General features: G+C 42.6%; 1 protein-coding gene across 1 annotated transcript in view; it reads right to left on the minus strand.

The window, feature by feature from the left end:
- Positions 1-4,237: 4,237 nt before the first annotated feature.
- The window catches only part of FAM120B (family with sequence similarity 120B), a 133,689-nt gene continuing 116,419 nt past the window's right edge, over positions 4,238-21,507 (minus strand). Inside the window, exon 12 of the mRNA XM_044290210.1 lies at positions 4,238-5,379. Coding sequence (XP_044146145.1) covers positions 5,345-5,379 — 35 coding nt within the window. The 3' untranslated portion in view covers positions 4,238-5,344. The remainder of the gene's footprint in view (positions 5,380-21,507) is intronic.

Below are 21,507 nucleotides of genomic sequence, written 5' to 3' on the forward strand. Positions count from 1 at the left end.
CCCGGGGCATGCGATACGTGTCGAATTTAGATACATCATTTAATTTTCGAAAATTGTTTAAAAACTGCAACGTCCCATCCGGGACGTTCCGCCGCCCTGGCTGGTGTACCTTGCAGTTTACTTCCCCAACCTTTTCGATTACCTTGTAGGGTCCCTGCCACCTAGCCAGTAACTTACTGTCCACTGTCGGTACCTGAACCAAAACCCGATCTCCCACGTTAAAGATCTGGACCTGAGCCTGCCGATTATACACCCGACTTTGAGCTCGCTGAGCTGCCTTCATATGTTCCTTTACCAGCGGCAACACGGTTTCCATACGTTCCTGCATCTGGGTGACGTATTCAACAACACTTTTATATGGTGTGGGTTGTTGCTCCCACGCCTCTTTGGCTATGTCCAACAGACCACATGGATGTTTGCCATATAGTAGTTCGAAGGGCGAGAACCCAGTAGAGACCTGGGGCACTTCTCGCACTGCAAACATAAGATAGGACAGAAGGACGTCCCAGTCCTTTCCATCCTTAGCTACTACTCGTCTTAACATAGTTTTTAACGTTTGAGTAAACCTTTCTACTAGGCTGTCAGTTTGCGGGTGATAGACGGATGTCGGTATCTGTTTGATATTCAGCAACTTACAGAGCTCCAGCATGACCTTGGGGCCCCCTGGTCAGTTAGAACCTCTTTGGGTATCCCCACTCCGGAAAACATCTCCATGAACTCTTTTGCTATGAGTTTGGCCGATGTATGTCACAGTGGCACGGACTCCGGGTACCGAGTGGCATAGTCCAGGATGACCAAGATGTGTTGGTGCCCCCCTTCGGTACTGGGCCTATGAGATCCATAGCGATTCTCTCAAATGGTACTTCGATAATCGGGAGGGGCACTAAGGGACTGCAGAACAGGTGCTAGGGGTTTGGCAGGTCCGGCAAGACTTACAAAAGTCATCCACCTCTCTAAAGACACTGGGCCAGTAAAACCGTTGTAGTATCTGGTCCTGTGTCTTCTGTAGTCCCAGATGTATTACTGGGCAAGATCTACAGACAGGAAACCCCAAAGCACTCTAGTTTTTTTCCCCTGTTAAAAGAACAGGGGGGAAAAAACGGTTCCATTATATTGAGCAACAGTTATGATCAGTTTGCACCAGTTCCGTAGGAGATTAGTTATTGTTGATGGGAGAAAAGTCCTGCATGCAAGTCTGACAGAGCTGACACAAACTGATAAAAAAGACAGATAAATTATTTTAAGTGCAAACTGATGCTGAGCATAAATGATGCTCAAAATAAAGGATCCTTTTTAAAAAATAAAAATAAAATGTCTGTTCTTCTGACGGATCTGAACAAAGAAAAGCTAAATTGTGACGTTAACCTGGCCTTAAATGGTATTTGAGATCTATAATCAGGTGTAAAGCACCCCTGTATAGCAGATCAGCAAGAGGCTACAAAATCTAGTAATGGGTAATCTGTATGGATTGAACATATATATTGTGACCATTATGATACATGTCCATAACCTACCTGTAAATTTTATATACATCACAGAGAATGGTCCTTTACAGAGCAAGTGGGTTGAGGAAAGGGTTGAGATTTTTTTTTTCATCATATGGGATTTTTATTTATTTTTTAAGGATTTTTTTATTTATTACAATTTTTCTCTGGGGACTAAAGGAACTGAAATAACATGATCTATGTTCTCTGAGAATTTGTGTGCAATGCAGATCACAGAAAAAAAAGTGATCTAATGCCTGCTAGGAGGACAAAGATAATATTAACCCAGATGCCCCAATGATGCCATTCTAAACATGTCAGTTTTCCATGGCAACAGAGAGGAGCCCACCTCCATTCTGTTCCATTCGTAAAATTAGCCAACATTTACTGTTTCTGTCGCATCTAGTCTGCACCAAGGGTGGTGTGGCTTAGGTGGAAAGGAGCAAGTCCTAAGGACAGGGTCGTTGCTAGGTTCTCAATAAATTCAGGGCCAAAGCCCCAACACTAAAGGCATATTTAGACATGAGAAAACAGACCTCTTACATACAGTGAATCTCCCTCTGATGCAGATGTTCTCTTTCCTCATCTTCTCTTTTTGGACCAGACCGGCATGACAAATTATTTCAGCCACGACTCATCTCTGCAAAGTTTTCCACACAGATATCTTAGATTCCGCCCCAACAGTGTTATCCTACTGATACCCCCATCATAGTGCCTGTTGCACTTCCCAATTCCCCTAAGTACTATACTGAAGAAATAACAACGGTTTACTATACAATAGTAATAATTATTACCCAGAGCATAGTAGTAATAGTAATCGTGTGATTACAGTGATTATGCTCCTCGAGAGGGCCCCTAATAGTAGTAGTGCCTTTCATATTGCACCTAATAGTAATAAGGCCCCCTAAAGTGCAACCAGCAGTAAAAAGGCCCGCTAAAATGTCCCCAGTAGTAATCAGGCCCCTCCATAAAGCTCCACTGTATGGCACCCAGTAGCAATAACAAGAGCCCCCAGTAGTTATTAATACCTTCTATAGTGCCCCCAGTAGCTATAATGCCCTTTCTAGTACCCTCAGTAGATATTATGCTCACTATAATGTCTCTAATAATTATAATGGTCACCTATTGTGCCCAGGTAGTTATAATGCCTTCTATAGTGCCCCATTAGTTAAAATGCCTCCTCTAGTACCCCCAGTAGATAAAATGCCCCCTATAGTGGTCCTTTGTAGTTCCCCAGTAGTTATTTCAGTAGGCATAATGCTCCCTTAGTTCCCCCAGCACTTACAGTACCCCCTATAGCTATAATTGTTCCCCCAGTGCCAGTTTTTAAAAATAAATACCTGAGTCTCCACCTCTGAGGCTTGGCACACCTTGTGCTGTTCACATTTTTTACGGTCCCATAGAAAAGCAAATCGGATGCAGATACAAGCAACGGTCATGTGCATGAGGCCGAAAAAGGTATGTTTACCCGATTTTTTGCAGGCATTTGTATAGACTGAAAATGAACTCTATACATCTGAATAGGTTTGTTTCTGCAACATAGGCATGGATATTTACAATACCCGTTAAAGGGGTTTTCTGTGCATGTTATAAACAGCCTGACAACATATCTCATGTACAATCGGTCCTTTACTATCTATGACAGAGCAAGAACTCTGCTCTACAATATATAGTAATGATGTGATCCTCTCTGATTAACTATGCTATCATGGTTAATCAGCCTGACAGGAATGAGGAGCAGGACTGCATCCCTATTTCCTGTCAGGCTGCTCAGCTATGACAACATATTGAACAGAGGATTACATCATTACCATCTACTGAAATCATACATGAGATATACTGTATATTCAGGCTGAGTAGTCTGACAGCTAATCTTAGCAGTGTGAATTGAATGCAGAGGTGAAGAGCGGCACATGGAGGTCCCTGAGCCCTCTCCCCCAACTGCAGGCAACCTGTCCAACTAATAATTTAGGACAGGTTGCAGGAGGAGAAGCTTACAGTAAATTCCCAGAGAACCCCTTTAAGGTACAGAAGAGTAACAAACATGTCTGCAACAAAGCTGCCATATGTGACTATATACAGTATATGGCTACTTTTTCATATACTTCTACAATTAAACTTAAAAGGGTCAGCCATCACTTAAACCTTGGGCAACCCCTTTAAGGTAAATGTTAAAATGATATAAAAATAGTTTAACTTTTCTAACTATATCATTACTTGTATAATCTCTTTGTAAAACACAACTTCTTGACCTTAAGGCACTATTCCCTGTAGTAAACATTTGGACATGTGTTACACCACACAGTTATAATGGGCTAGCACAGCTAAAACCATGTGCTAATATAGCCTATACACTACTGGCCCGTGGCTTTTAAATATTTTTGCAGGTTAGTGGACAAATGAGTAGGAGCTGATTTTCACCCCTTTACAGCTAAACGTTTGTGCTAGACACTGTGACATATGGCTGGACCTAATGGAAAGGTGTTTTTTTTGGGGGGTGAAGTGCTGGGTAAATGTATATGAAATCGGATTCCCTTATTTACTTTGAACAGTTGTTAGTGGTGTTAGAGCTTAAAATATTTAATTTTAATTATGTGGCATGTCAGTAGGTTCTTCTCTCTGTTGCTCACTCAACTGGAAGCTCATTACCCTCTAACTACTGTACATGCAAGAAAGTGCCTGACATCGGTCATAGCTAGTAAGTGCTTAAACAAAGAAAGCTATGTAAAAAATACAATGAAACAAAGTTAGGTAGCAGACATTTTATTTTCCACTGATACATAGTATAATTTTTGCACAAGCAAATGTATTGAGCCATCAACAATGCATTCACAAGATTGTCATGTAAACTGCAAGGGCGGCTTCATAAGTGTTGTGTCGCATATTTATTGTCTATTGTTCATTGCTTTGCATTAATTATAAGGATAATTGCATAAAATACACAAAGCAATTATCATACTTTTTAAAACATTTTGATTAGAACATTCTGATAACAAGTATTTGCTTTATGAAGTACTTGGAGAAGATCTGGCAGTTTCTAAAGACACCCAGCAGTGCAACTTTTTTGGTCCAAGAGCCACACTGCAATTAAATTCTGGGGCTGCAAAGAAACGTTGACGAAATGTAAACTAGAGAACAGTGCTCAATTAAATGAACTTGAAAGGGCTTCCTGAGACTTTAATACTGATGACCTATCCTCTGGATCGGTTATCAGTACCTGATCGTGGGGGTGCAACACCCGGGACTCCAGCCGATCAGCTGTTTGAGTGCCAAGTCCTTCTCCGTGCTGACCAAGCACAGCTTCGTAAATTGTATAGCAGCTGCGCTTGGCATCACAGCTCAGTTCCATTTACTTCTATGGGGCTGAGCTGGGCCTAGGCTATGTGACTGAACTTGTCATCACATGGCATAGGAAAAGCTGAGAGAAGGCCGAAGGCGCTACTGCGAGTGCCAATGTCTTCTCAAACAGCTGATCGGCAGGGTCCCCACCAATCAGATACTGATGACCTATTAAAGTCTCATAAAACTTAATTTTAGCTCTATTCCGTAGCTTGGCAGTTTAAAAGAGACTACTAATTAACACTATGAATGGTTCATGACTGTTCCTCCTTCCAAGGGCCATGTATAACTAATAAATTACAGTAGTAGTACTATGCATATATATCTATAATTTTTAGAGCATATAGATGTATGGTTTCTTGCTTGCAAAGAATGGTTTTGTCCAAAGAGGCTGGCCAATAATGTGTGCAGGTGACAAACGATGAGCACATATGTACACACACACTTTACAGTACTTCTTCAATAACTGTTAGTTTTGTGACTAAACAATTTAGCAATTACTGGTTAGAAAAATGGTGTCCTCATCTTCTCTGACCTCTGCGCTTAGATCTTTGTCCTAATTAAGTAACAAAAAATTATTAATAAACTGTATATAATAGATAGTTAAACACAAGCTTAAAGGGGTTGTTCACATCTGGACGCATCTCAGGCACCCCCCCCAGCATGGGCAGGCTTGCAGGGGGAATCATACTTACCTGGTACCAGCCTCTGGGTTCCACTTTCTTCGCTCATCTCTTAGGTCTCCCCACATCAACTTCCGGTTTGATGTGGGTCACATGGCCGGTGCAGTCAATGGCTAGCCACAGCACTGATGCGTGTTCCATGCATCACATGGCAAAATGTCACCACTGCATCCAGTCACGTGACCCGCATCAAACCAGATGTTGACGCAGGAAGACCTGAGAGCTGCAGCAGCCCGGGGGGAAGGGGAAGAGAAAGAGGCATAACCCAGTGGCAGGGATCAGGTAAGAATGATTCTCTCTGGAGGTCCAGCCATGCTGGGGGTATGCCCAAAAGTCCCCTAGAGGGTGAACAACCCCTTTAACCCTTAACAGTCACAACAAAATTGTGTACACATTGAAATATAGCTGACATATAATTCAAGCCCCTTTAATGCATTTAACCCCTTAACCACTTCAGCCCCGCTAGGTGAAACCCCCTTCATGACCAGAGAACTTTTTACACTTCGGCACTACACTCCTTTCACCGTTTATCGCTCGGTCATGCAACTTACCACCCAAATGAATTTTACCTTCTTTTCTTCTCACTAATGGAGCTTTCATTTGGTGGTATTTCATTGCTGCTGACATTTTTACTTTTTTTGTTATTAATCAAAATGTAACGATTTTTTTGCAAAAAAATGAAATTTTTCACTTTCAGCTGTAAAATTTTGCAAAAAAAAGGACATCCATATATACATTTTTCGCCAATCTTATTGTTCTACATGTCTTTGATAAAAAAAAAAATGTTTGGGCAAAAAAAAAAATGGTTTGGGTAAAAGTTATAGCATTTACAAACTATGGTACAAAAATGTGAATTTCCGCTTTTTGAAACAGCTCTGACTTTCTGAGCACCTGTCATGATTCCTGAGGTTCTACAATGCCCAAACAGTAGAAAACCCCCACAAATGACCCCATTTCGGAAAGTAGACACCCTAAGGTATTCGCTGATGGGCATAGTGAGTTCATAGAACTTTTTATTTTTTGTCACAAGTTAGCGGAAAATGATGATGATTTTATTTTTTATTTTTTTTCTTACAAAGTCTCATATTCCACTAACTTGCGACAAAAAATAAAAAATTCTAGGAACTCGCCATGCCCCTCACGGAATACCTTGGGGTGTCTTCTTTCCAAAATGGGGTCACTTGTGGCGTAGTTATACTGCCCTGGCAATTTAGGGGCCCAAATGTGTAAGAAGTACCTTGCAATCAAAATCTGTAAAAAATGGCATGTGAAATCCGAAAGGTGCACTTTGGAATATGTGCCCCTTTGCCCACCTTGGCAGCAAAAAAGTGTGACACATCTGGTATCGCCGTACTCAGGAGAAGTTGGGGAATGTGTTTTGGGGTGTCATTTTACATATACCCATGCTGGGTGAGAAAAATATCTTGGTCAAATGCCAACTTTGTATAAAAAAATGGGAAAAGTTGTCTTTTGCCAAGATATTTCTCTGACCCAGCATGGGTATATGTAAAATAACACCCCAAAACACATTCCCCAACTTCTCCTGAGTACGGCGATACCAGATGTGTCACACTTTTTTGCTGCCAAGGTGGGCAAAGGGGCACATATTCCAAAGTGCACCTTTCGGATTTCACATGCCATTTTTTACAGATTTTGATTGCAAGGTACTTCTTACACATTTGGGCCCCTAAATTGCCAGGGCAGTATAACTACGCCACAAGTGACCCCATTTTGGAAAGAAGACACCCCAAGGTATTCCGTGAGGGGCATGGCGAGTTCCTAGAATTTTTTATTTTTTGTCGCAAGTTAGTGGAATATGAGACTTTGTAAGGAAAAAAGAAAAAAAAAGAAAAATCATAATTTTCCGCTAACTTGTGACAAAAAATAAAAAATTCTAGGAACTCGCCGTGCCCCTCACGGAATACCTTGGGGTGTCTTCTTTCCAAAATGGGGTCACTTGTGGCGTAGTTATACTGCCCTGGCAATTTAGGGGCCCAAATGTGTAAGAAGTACCTTGCAATCAAAATCTGTAAAAAATGGCATGTGAAATCCGAAAGGTGCACTTTGGAATATGTGCCCCTTTGCCCACCTTGGCAGCAAAAAAGTGTGACACATCTGGTATCGCCGTACTCAGGAGAAGTTGGGGAATGTGTTTTGGGGTGTTATTTTACATATACCCATGCTGGGTCAGAGAAATATCTTGGCAAAAGACAACTTTTCCCATTTTTTTATACAAAGTTGGCATTTGACCAAGATATTTTTCTCACCCAGCATGGGTATATGTAAAATGACACCCCAAAACACATTCCCCAACTTCTCCTGAGTACGGCGATACCAGATGTGTGACACTTTTTTGCTGCCTAGATGCGCAAAGGGGCCCAAATTCCTTTTAGGGGGGCATTTTTAGACATTTGGATCCCAGACTTCTTCTCATACTTTCGGGCCCCTAAAAAGCCAGGGCAGTATAAATACCCCACATGTGACCCCACTTTGGAAAGAAGACACCCCAAGGTATTCAATGAGGGGCCTGGCGAGTTCCTAGAAATTTTTTATTTTTTGCATAAGTTAGCGGAAATTGATTTTTTTGTTTTTTTTCTCACAAAGTCTCACTTTCCGCTAACTTAGGACAAAAATTTCAATCTTTCATGGACTCAATATGCCCCTCAGCGAATACCTTGGGGTGTCTTCTTTCCGAAATTGGGTCACATGTGGGGTATTTATACTGCCCTGGCTTTTTAGGGGCCCTAAAGCGTGAGAAGAAGTCTGGAATATAAATGTCTAAAAATGTTTACGCATTTGGATTCCGTGAGGGGTATGGTGAGATTTTATTTTTTGACACAAGTTAGTGGAATATGAGACTTAGTAAGAAAAAACAAAAACAAAAACAAACAAAAAATTTCCGCTAACTTGTGCCCAAAAAAATGTCTGAATGGAGCCTTACAGGGGGGGGTGATCAATGACAGGGGGGTGATCAATGCATATAGACTCCCGGATCACCCCCCTGTCATTGATCACCCCCCTGGTAAGGCTCCATTCAGACGTCCGTATAATTTTTACGGATCCATGGATCGGATCCGCAAAACACATGCGGACGTCTGAATGGAGCCTTACAGGGGGGTTATCAATGACAGGGGGTGATCAGGGTGATCACCCCCCTGTCACTGATCACCCCCCCTGTAAGGCTCCATTCAGACATCCGCATGATTTTTTACGGATCAATGGATACATGGATCGGATCCACAAAACACATGCGGACGTCTGAATGGAGCCTTACAGGGGGGTTATCAATGACAGGGGGTGATCAGGGTGATCACCCCCCTGTCACTGATCACCCCCCCCCCGTAAGGCTCCATTCAGACATCCGCATGATTTTTTACGGATCCATGGATACATGGATCGGATCCACAAAACACATGCGGACGTCTGAATGGAGCCTTACAGGGGGGTTATCAATGACAGGGGGTGATCAGGGTGATCGCCCCCCTGTCACTGATCACCCCCCCTGTAAGGCTCCATTCAGACATCCGCATGATTTTTTACGGATCCATGGATACATGGATCGGATCCACAAAACACATGCGGACGTCTGAATGGAGCCTTACAGGGGGGTTATCAATGACAGGGGGTGATCAGGGTGATCACCCCCCTGTCACTGATCACCCCTCCTGTAAGGCTCCATTCAGACATCCGCATGATTTTTTACGGATCCATGGATACATGGATCGGATCCACAAAACACATGCGGACGTCTGAATGGAGCCTTACAGGGGGGTTATCAATGACAGGGGGTGATCAGGGTGATCACCCCCCTGTCACTGATCACCCCTCCTGTAAGGCTCCATTCAGACATCCGCATGATTTTTTACGGATCCATGGATACATGGATCGGATCCACAAAACACATGCGGACGTCTGAATGGAGCCTTACAGGGGGGTTATCAATGACAGGGGGTGATCAGGGTGATCGCCCCCCTGTCACTGATCACCCCCCCTGTAAGGCTCCATTCAGACATCCGCATGATTTTTTACGGATCCATGGATACATGGATCGGATCCACAAAACACATGCGGACGTCTGAATGGAGCCTTACAGGGGGGTTATCAATGACAGGGGGTGATCAGGGTGATCACCCCCCTGTCACTGATCACCCCTCCTGTAAGGCTCCATTCAGACATCCGCATGATTTTTTACGGATCCATGGATACATGGATCGGATCCACAAAACACATGCGGACGTCTGAATGGAGCCTTACAGGGGGGTGATCAATGACAGGGGGGTGATCAGGGAGTGTATATGGGTGATCACCCGCCTGTCATTGATCACCCCCTGTAAGGCTCCATTCAGACGTCCGCATGTGTTTTGCGGATCCGATCCATGTATCCATGAATCCGTAAAAATCATGCGGACGTCTGAATGGAGCCTTACAGGGGGGTGATCAATGACAGGGACAGGGGGTGATCAGGGAGTGTATATGGGTGATCACCCGCCTGTCATTGATCACCCCCCTGTAAGGCTCCATTTAGACGTCCGTATGCGTTTTGCGGATCCGATCCATGTATCCGTAAAAATCATACGGACGTCTGAACGGAGCCTGACAGGGGGGTGATCAATGACAGGGCGGTGATCAATGACAGGGGGGTGATCGGGGAGTTTATATGGGGTGATCATGGGTGATCAGGGTTTATAAGGGGTTAATAAGTGACGGGGGGGGGGGTGTAGTGTAGTGTGGTGTTTGGTGCGACTGTACTGACCTACCTGAGTCCTCTGGTGGTTGATCCTAACAAAAGGGACCACCAGAGGACCAGGTAGGAGGTATATTAGACGCTGTTATGAAAACAGCGTCTAATATACCTGTTAGGGGTTAAAAAATTCGGATCTCCAGCCTGCCAGCGAGTGATCGCCGCTGGCAGGCTGGAGATCCACTCGCTTACCTTCCGTTCCTGTGAGCGCGCGCGCCTGTGTGCGCGCGTTCACAGGAAATCCCGGCCCTCGCGAGATGACGCATATATGCGTGACTCTGCGCAGGGCCGCCACCTCCGGACCGCACATCTGCGTTAGGCGGTCCGGAGGTGGTTAATGAGGTTGCTTAATTTGGCCCTGAAAAAAAAAAAAATTGGACCCCTGCATTTGGTTACATTTTTCATCAAAGCAATCATTTGAGATGTAGTGAAAATATACCATTCAGGTTAAATTATGAGGAAAATAAATAAAATTTAAAAATAATGTTTCCGCCAAAGTGTTTTTCTGTCATTCATTGATGATCACGCATGGATTTTTTGTTCAACAGGACATTATAGATATGAGGAAATACATAAAATACATACACACACTGTAGCAATTAACACTGTACTACAACTCTATCACTCCTCAACTTCTATAAGACAATGAAGTAACAAGAGAAGAAAAGCATTACAGGAATTTTGTTTAATCCCAATACAAGTGATTGGACAGATATCTTTAAAAAGCTTAGGCACAAATCTGTCAAGACAAAGGAATTTATTTCAACTGTTTGTCCTTGTGCTTTAAATGTTTTTCTTATGAGCCATTTTGCATTGATCAAAGTAGAAGTAACATAATACACTCAAAAGCAAATTTAATACACATATGTTCACACTGTGATTGCCCGACAGAGGCCAGAAGACCATCCTTTGGTCTACAAACCGGATTCAGTTGGGACACTAAACAAATTGTGAATAAAAACTGAATGCAATGATGTGGAGATGGCAAATGTCAATATTTTATTTGTAATAGAACGTAGATGACAGATCAAACGTTTAATCCGAGTAAATGTATCATTTTAAAGGAAAAATACGTTGATTCAAATTTTCACGGTGTCAACAAATCCCCAAAAAGTTGGGACAAGTAGCAATAAGAGGCTGGAAAAAGTAAATTTGAGCATAACGAAGAGCTGGAAGACCAATTAACACTAATTAGGTCAATTGGCAACATGATTGGGTATAAAAAGAGCTTCTCAGAGTGGCAGTGTCTCTCAGAAGCCAAGATGGGTAGAGGATCACCAATTCCCACAATGTTGCGCAGAAAGATAGTGAAGCAATATCAGAAAGGTGTTACCCAGCGAAAAATTGCAAAGACTTTGCATCTATCATCATCAACTGTGCATAACATCAGCCGAAGATTCAGAGAATCGTAAGGGTCAAGGCCGTAAAACCATACTGGATGCCTGTGATCTCCGGGCCCTTAAACGACACTGCACCACAAACAGGAATGCTACTGTAAAGGAAATCACAGAATGGGCTCAGGAATACTTCCAGAAACCATTGTCAGTGAACACAATCCACCGTGCCATCCGCCGTTGCCAGCTGAAACGCTACAGTGCAAAGAAGAAGCCATTTCTAAGCAAGATCCACAAGCTCAGGCGTTTTCACTGGGCCAGGGACCATTTAAAATGGAGTGTGGCAAAATGGAAGACTGTTCTGTGGTCAGACGAGTCACGATTCGAAGTTCTTTTTGGAAATCTGGGACGCCATGTCATCCGGACCAAAGAGGACAAGGACAACCCAAGTTGTTATCAACGCTCAGTTCAGAAGCCTGCATCTCTGATGGTATGGGGTTGCATGAGTGCGTGTGGCATGGGCAGCTTGCATGTCTGGAAAGGCACCATCAATGCAGAAAAATATATTCAGGTTCTAGAACAACATATTCTCCCATCCAGACGTCATCTCTTTCAGGGAAGACCCTGCATTTTTCAACAAGATAATGCCAGAGCACATTCTGTATCAATCATAACATCATGGCTGCGTAGGAGAAGGATCCGGGTACTGAAATGGCCAGTCTGCAGTCCAGATCTTTCACCTATAGAGAACATTTGGCGCATCATAAAGAGGAAGGTGCAACAAAGAAGGCCCAAGACGATTGAACAGTTAGAGGCCTGTATTAGACAAGAATGGGAGAGCATTCCTATTTCTAAACTTGAGAAACTGGTCTCCTCGGTCCCCAGACGTCTGTTGAGTGTTGTAAGAAGAAGGGGAGATGCCACACAGTGGTGAAAATGGCCTTGTCCCAACTTTTTGGGGATTTGTTGACACCATGAAATTCTGATTCAACATATTTTTCTCTTAAAATGGTACATTTTCTCAGTTTAAACTTTTGTTCCGTGATTTATGTTCTATTCTGAATAAAATATTAGAAGTTGGCACCTCCACATCATTGCATTCAGTTTTTATTCACGATTTGTATAGTGTCCCAACTTTTTGGGAATCCGGTTTGTACATCAGGCTGGTGGCATTGGTATATCTTTTATAACTGTATAGTAAAGCATAGTCAACTGCACTTTTTTATGCAAAGACATCCTGCTAAAAAATATGTTCGGCACAAATATAATGTGAACAGAGCCAAAATCACATTACATATTAAAGTAGGTTTGCAAGTTTGTCAGATAAAAGTCATGATAGCTATGTCTAAAGACTTTTCTTGAAGCTGTACCAGTTCTTTGGAATGCACTACCTCAGTCAACTAGATTAAATTCCACCATCAACGGCTTTAAGCATGCCCTAAAACACATCTTTTTAGGTTGGCCTATCACATTTCCTAATCTAACCCTTCTCTGTTTACTCACTTCTACATTATTTCTCAGAATAATCAGATCTGGATCCCGTCATGCACGCAAATGCACTTTATATCTGTGCATACACAGATACTGGCTCATGCTGCTTTACTTGTACTACCTTGTTTAAAAAAAAAAAAAATCCCCATTGAGTGTAAGCGCTCACGAGCCGGACTCTCACTCCTATTGTAATGCCTGTACATGTATCCTCTGACTGTAATTGCTAGGAAATGTTTGCAGTCTGGAAATATTATTATTATTAATAATAAGTTGATCAGATACTGTGCGGAGATGCAAACATCTTTTATAGTATGAAAGGTCCCGTCCATAATTTTTTTTTTATTTTTTTTACATCCAAGACCCATGCTGATCAGCTGTTTGAGAAGGCAACAGTGCTTGCAGTAGTGTTGCAACCTTCTCTCAGCTCACAAAGCACAGTGCCTTATATTGTATAGTGGCTGTGCTTGGTATGGGGCTGAGCTGCGCCTAAACTATGTGAACCAATGAAAGTGATGTCACAAGGCCTAGGAAAAGTGGAGAAGGCTGCAAAGTTGCTGCAAGCACCACTGGCTTCTCAAACAGCTGATCAGCAGGGGTCTAGGTTGTAAAACAGTAAAAAAAAAAAAAAAAAAAAAACTCTTGGGAAAAAAAGTCATTTGACAGATATTTGCCAATGGTACTCATGTGGCTCTATCCACAGAACCCTCATGGTTTCCATCTTTAATGGAGCCATGACACATATGTTTTCAGATTCCAAAAAATCCGGACAAATCCTGGAAGTGTTTTTGGAGCACTGTAGATTACAAGATGTAGCCAGGGGCATTTTTAGGGTCTTAAAGATTCAGGCCCAAGCCCAAATTCATACAAGGGGTGTTCAAAAAGTTATCTATCCCAGCATATTCTGTCAGTGTTAGAGTAGCAGTCCTGTCTGATGAAAGCACTGGAAGTGACAGGATGGCAACTGCAGTACAGTGCGGGTCTACAAAAAAAGTGAAGGATTTGGAGCTTCGGTCCGTGATTAAATTCTTTATAAAGGAACAAAAGAAGACCAAAGAAATCCATGAAAGGATGCTTCCTGTATATGGTGGTAATGCACATTCCTACTACCGAGTAAAGTTTTTGGCCGAGCCATTTAAATGGGATAGAGAATCAACTGAAGATGACTCCCGTTCTGGGAGAACTGTCAAAGCATCTTCAGAGGAAATATGCCATACAATGGAGGCCATGGTTTTGGAAGATCATTGATTCAAAGTCAGTGTTATACCTCATGAATTAGGCATTTCATTGGACAGTTTCCAGTATCATTCATAATGTTTTGATTATGTATGTCAAAGGTCAGTTTCCCGGTGGTTGCCTAAGCAAATAAACTTGCTGCCAACAATTTAGCAAAGAGTGTTTAGACATGCTTAGAGAAAATCCAGAAAACGTCTATCCTCAAATTATTACGGGTAATGAAACATGCAATCACCACCATGATCTTGAGACGAAACAAGAGTCCATGCAATGGAAGCACAAGGGATCGCCAACTCCAAAGAAATTTTGTGTTCAGAAGTCAGCTGGAAGGATCATGGCACTAGTTTTTTTGGAACACAGAAGCATTTTATTACTAGAATTCATGCCACCCAAGACAAAAATTACTGGAGACACCTATGCTTCAACAATGAAGGCGTTATGTGAGCTAATCAGATAGAGAAGAGAAACACCATGGGAAGTTGTAGACAGGTGTGTTTCTGCTTCATGACAATGTGCAGGCTCACAAGTCTCACAAATCACAAGCTGCTATCAGGGAATTTGGCTTCATGAAGCTTAACCACACTCTTTCGGAATCTGAAGAAATTTCAGCATGGGCAACGATTTCCTAAAGATAATGCAGTCAAAGTAACAGGGTTTTTGCTTCAGCAAGAAGTCTTCTATTTTGAGGGCATCGAATCACTGGAGGTGAAGTGGAATACGTGTGTTGAAGTCAAGGGGGATTACACTGAAAAGTAGTAAGTTCAATTTTCTCTGAATAAAAGTTTTTATATTCAAGTAGATAGCTTATTGAACAGCCCAGTATGTGTTAAAGGCATATGTGGATATGTGCATATGCTCCAGTGCTAAAGGCATATGTGGATGGACATTACATTCAGCACTGTTACACATAAAAAGTACAGAAAAATACAGCCCTATGGACCTATTGCATTCAGCGATGCGTATCTTTACTAATCTTCTCCATTTGGCCCAGACAAAACATAATGGATTCTTTCAGCCACATCTCGTCTCTGCAGCTTGCCACAAATACATCTTAGGTTTCTCACTTTTCTATCATCCTCCTCCTTCTGGTGCCCTAACAGTGTTATCCTGCGGTTACCCCCAATACTGTGCCCACTGTGTTTCCCAATGCCCTAAAATGACATACAGATAAAATGACATACAGATCTGCCCCTAAAAGTCCCACCAATAGTAATAATTCCCTCCTGACGAATCCTCATTAGTAATAATGTCCTTCACAGTGATAATGCTCCACAAGATTGCCTATTAGTAGTACTGCTCTCCATATTATGCCCAATAATGCCCCAAAGATCCTCCAGTAGTGATAAAGCTCCACAAACTGCCCCCAATAGTAATAAGGCTCCTCCATAAGGCACCTTTGTAGAGACCCCAGTAGTTATAGTGTCCCTTATAGTTCCCCATTAGTTATAATACCCTCTTTAGTACCCCCAATAGTTATAATGTAATCTGTACTGCCTTACGAATAATGCCACCTATAGTGCCCCCAGTAAGTATAAGGTCCTCTGCAGTGCCCTCAGTAGCTATAATGCCCCCAGTAAGTATAGTGCTCCCAGCAAGTACAGTAAAATGCACCTATAGTACATCAGTAGGTATAATGGACCCCTGTAGTGCTCCTATTAGTCATAGTGCCCCCAGTAGGTGTAATTCCCAATGTAGTGTCCTCAGTATTACAGTGCACCACAGTAGTGCTTCCAGTACTTATAGTACCCCTGTATTACTCATAGTACTTATAGTGCCCCTTCTAGTGCCACATATATATATATATATACACAGTACAGACCAAAAGTTTGGACACACTTTCTCATTTAAAGAGTCTTCTTTATTTTCATGACTATGAAAATTGTAGATTCACACTAAACGCATCAAAACTATGAATTAACACATGTGGAATTATATACATAACAAAAAAGTGTGAAACAACTGAAAATATGTCATATTCTAGGTTCTTCAAAGTAGCCACCTTTTGCTTTGATTACTGCTTTGCACACTCTTGGCATTCTCTTGATGAGCTTCAAGAGGCAGTCACCTGAAATGGTTTTCACTTCACAGGTGTGCCCTGTCAGGTTTAATAAGTGGGATTTCTTGCCTTATAAATGCGGTTGGGACCATCAGTTGCGTTGTGGAGAAGTCAGGTGGATACACAGCTAATACAGTGGGATGCGAAAGTTTGGGCAACCTTGTTAATCGTTGGTTCTTATGATAAAAAATGTCAGTTAAATATATCATATAAGAGACACACACAGTGATATTTGAGAAGTGAAATGAAGTTTATTGGATTTACAGAAAGTGTGCTATAATTGTTTAATTGGTGCATAAATTTGGGCACTGTTGTCATTTTATTGATTCCAAAACCTTTAGAACTGATTATTGGAACTAAACTTGGCTTGGTTAGCTCAGTGTCCCCTGACCTACATACACAGGTGAATCCAATTATGAGAAAGAATATTTAAGGGGGTCAATTGTAAGTTTCCCTCCTCTTTTAATTTTCTCTGAAGAGTAGCAACATGGGGGTCTCAAAACAACTCTCAAATGACCTGAAGACAAAGATTGTTCACCATCATGGTTTAGGGGAAAGGTACAGAAAGCTGTCTCAGAGATTTCAGCTGTCTGTTTCCACAGTTAGGAACATATTGAGGAAATGGAAGACCACAGGCTCAGTTCAAGTTAAGGGTCGAAGTAGCATACCAAAAAAAATCTCGGATAGACAGAAGCGACGAATGGTGACAACAGTCAGAGTCAACCCACAGACCAGCACCAAAGACCTACAACATCATGTTGCTGCAGATGGAGTCACTGTGCATCGTTCAACCATTCGGCGCACTTTACACAAGGAGATACTGTATGCGAGAGTGATGCAGAGGAAGCCTTTTCTCCGCCCAAAGCACAAAAAGTGCCGCTTGAGGTGGGCTAAAGCACATTTGGACAAGCCAGCTTCATTTTGGAATAAGGTGCTATGGACGGATGAAACTAAAATTGAGTTATTTGGCCATAACAAGGGGCGTTATGCATGGAGGAAAAAGAACACAGCATTCCAAGAAAAACACCTGCTACCTACAGTAAAATATGGTGGTGGTTCCATGATGCTGTAGGGCTGTGTGGCCAGTGCAGGGACTGGGAATCTTGTCAAAGTTGAGGGACGCATGGATTCCACTCAGTATCAGCAGATTCTGGAGACCAATGTCCAGGAATCTGTGACAAAGCTGAAGCTGTGCCGGGGCTGGATCTTTCAACAAGACAACAACCCTAAACACTGCTCAAAATCCATTAAGGCATTTATGCAGAGGAACAAGTACAACGTTCTGGAATGGCCATCTCACTCCCCAGACCTGAATATAATTGAAAATCTGTGGTGTGACTTAAAGAGAGCTGTCCATGCTCGGAAGCCATCAGACCTGAATGAACTAAAGATGTTTTGTAAAGAGGAATGGTTCAAAATACCTTCAACCAGAATCCAGACTCTCATTGGAACCTACAGGAAGCGTTTAGAGGCTGTAAACGAGTGGCCATCATTACTTTAAGAAATGGTCAGTCAGTCCGAAAAATTGGGAAAACTTTGAAAGTAAGGGCTATTTGACCATGAAGGAGAGTGATGGGGTGCTGCGCCAGATGACCTGGCCTCCACAGTCACCGGACCTGAACCCAATCGAGATGGTTTGGGGTGAGCTGGACCGCAGAGTGAAGGCAAAAGGGCCAACAAGTGCTAAGCATCTCTGGGAACTCCTTCAAGACTGTTGGAAGACCATTTCAGGTGACTACCTCTTGAAGAGAATGCCAAGAGTGTGCAAAGCAGTAATCAAAGCAAAAGGTGGCTACTTTGAAGAACCTAGAATATGACATATTTTCAGTTGTTTCACACTTTTTTGTTATGTATATAATTCCACATGTGTTAATTCATAGTTTTGATGCCTTCAGTGTGAATCTACAATTTTCATAGTCATGAAAATAAAGAAAACTCTTTGAATGAGAAGGTGTGTCCAAACTTTTGGTCTGTACTGTATGTATATATATATATATATATCAGTACTATCTTCCTCCTCAGTGAGGAAGAGAAAAAAAAAATCTGACTCCCTGCAGCCATCTGCGATGCAGGCCACAGGCTTCTTCCTGCCTGCACCCTGAGTTGCCAGCTGCTCGGCTGAGGTGGTTGCAGTGAAGTCAATTGCGATTATGTCATTGTTTTGTGACAGCCTATGCTATTCTACTGCCTGTGGCCTATGTGAAAGGGGGGGGGGGGGGCAGGGAGCCATTGGCTCAAGTGTCCTGCTGCAGTATTCAACTGTACCGACATCCTGAGGATAGTCGACCGCCACTACATTCCGGTCCCTGGACAAAATATCCAGGCCCAAAGCCCTCAATGTTTTGACCTCGTGACACCTCTGGATGTAGCAATCATCATATTGATTCTCAACAAGTAAACAATGGCAAGAAACTTTTCAGAATATTGATCTTGCTGTTACTCTTTAGGGGAGGGAAGGAGAAAGTCTGATGTAGTAGGAGATAATGTACCAGAACTGTGGGAAGGACATTGTGTGGAGTAGCTGAGGACTGGTAGTTATGGTTCTGTGATTATTTTTTTTTGCTTTTTCATATGCGCATTTCAAAATCCATAACTTTTTTGTTTTAACATCAATATAGTCATAAGAGGGTTTGTTTTTTGCGTCCCAGTTGTATTTTTTTTTTACGAAATCATTTTGGAGTACAACTAATGAATTGTACAACTTTTGGCGATTCTTCCATGTCTTTTTTGGGGCGTTGCTTTATATGACATACCGTATTTTTCGCCCTATAAGACGCACCTAGGCTTTTGAGGAGGAAAATAAGAAAAAAATATTTTTTAACCAAAAGGTGTGCTTTTGGTGGGTTTTGAACTAATGGTGGTCTGTGGATGACACTATTATGGGGGATCTGTGGGTGACACTGTCATGGGGGATCTGTGGGTGACACTGTCATGGGGGAATCTGTGGGTGACACTGTCATGGGGGAATCTGTGGGTGACACTATCATGGGGGAATCTGTGGGTGACACTGTCATGGGGGAATCTGTGGGTGACACTGTCATGGGGGATCTGTGGGTGACACTGTCATGGGGGATCTGTGGGTGACACTGTCATGGGGGATCTGTGGGTGACACTGTCATGGGGGATCTGTGGGTGACACTGTCATGGGGGATCTGTGGGTGACACTGTTATGGGGGATCTGTGGGTGACACTGTTATGGGGATCTCTGGATGGCTCTTATTGAGGTCTCTGGATGGCACTGTTATGGGAATCTGTGGAGGACACTGTTATGGGGGGGGGGGGGGGGATCTGTGGATGACACATATATAGCATCTTATGCTATGTGTTATCCACAGATCCCCTCCATAACAGTGTCCCTGTAGTGTGAATGACCCCCAATACAGGGGGTGGGGGTCGCATCTGGTTTTATAATGACAGCGGGGCCCGTGCAGTGACTGTATTCTACTACACGGGCCCCGCTCACTGTATATAATCTTATCTATAATTGTAGGCATTGTTAATATATAACAATTCAGGGTAATCAGTGCCTGTATTGCTTACAAGCGCTCAGTAGCAGAGAGGAGGAAGAAGGCAGGCCGGAAGGACGGGCGCTGGCAGCGTGAGTCACTACGTCACGCGTCTGCGCCGCCCACTTTATGAATGAAGCAGGCGGCGTGGGAGCATGACGTAGTGACTCACGCTGCCAGCGCCCGTCCTGCCTCCTCCCTCCTCTCCGCTACCGAGCACTTGTAAGTAATTCAGGCGCTGATTACTCAGAATTTTTATACATTAACAATGCCTATAATTACAGATACGATTATATACAGTGAGCGGGGCCCGTGTAGTACAATACAGTCACTGCACGGTCCCCAGCCCCAACTCCCTCTCAGCTGATACACCCGCCGCGCATTTTTGTGTGTGTTGGAATAACAAAATATAGCAATTTTTGCATTTTTTATGCCGTTCAATGGAAAGGATGAAAAAAGTGATAATTTTACTGTATTGTACTTACAGATGCTGCAAAAACAATTATGTACAGTTTTTATTCATTATATTTTTACGTAAATAAATAAAAAAATACATTTATATATATTTTTTAAATTCATTGCATTTTTTCTCTCTCTCACTAGGGGACTTTAAACATGATCGTTCATAAAATACACAATAATATAACTGTATATTATATCAGCTACTGTAAAACTCACATAATACCTATTCGCCCCTGCCAAAAAGATCACATTGCGACAGGCGGATGGAGTGACAGAGTGAGCCCCCTCCCTCTTTCTTACCACTTAGATGCCAAGGTCAGCAGTGACAGTATTAAATTGCTAGGATCGGAGTTAACGCTAATCATAGCAATGAGGGCATATTAAAGAGGACCTTATCCACTCCTGACATGCCTGTTTTAACCCCTTAGTGACCATCCATATGCCTTTTTACGGCAGTCACTAAGGGGCCTTAGGCTGGGCCACCGCTTTTTTACGGCGGCCCAGTCTAAGCGCTGCACTGGCCCGGCTCTCACGTGAGAGCCGAGGCCCTGCTCTAACAGCCCTACAGTGAACACTGTAAAAAAACAATAATAACAACTATTAAAAACTACAACTTGTCCCACAAAAAAACAAGCCCTCATAAAGCTATATAGATGGAAAAATAAAAAAAGTTATAGCTCTTGAAACGCAATGATAAAAAAAGGAAGAAAAACGCTTGGTCAGTAAGGCCCAAAACAGGCTGGTCACTAAGGCATTAATATCTTCATGCATTCCCCAGGTAATAACAAGTCTGGAACATTTTTTCTTATGGCTCTATGTTGTGCCATTCCTTTATTATTTCTACTAAAAGTTATGAATAAATTGCCAGCAGTCTGCAGTAAGGGTACAGAGGGGGGTAACCAGTTGGGGAGGGTGTCCTTGCACAGTCTGAGAATGGCAGCACTGACTGGATAAAGTGAGACTGTGCAGAGACACAACCCCAACTGGTTGCCACCCCACTGTACCCTTACTGCAGACTGACAGCAACTCATTCAGAACTTCTAGCAGAAATATTAAAGAAATGACACAACATAGAGTCATAAGACTAGATGCTCCAGAATTGTTATCACATGGGGAATGCATGTAGATATTAAAACAGGCATGTCAGTGGTGAAATTGTCAGGCGTTACTCTTTAAAG

The sequence above is a fragment of the Bufo gargarizans genome, chromosome 4, assembly GCF_014858855.1.
Source record: "Bufo gargarizans isolate SCDJY-AF-19 chromosome 4, ASM1485885v1, whole genome shotgun sequence".
NCBI classification, from domain to species: domain Eukaryota; kingdom Metazoa; phylum Chordata; class Amphibia; order Anura; family Bufonidae; genus Bufo; species Bufo gargarizans.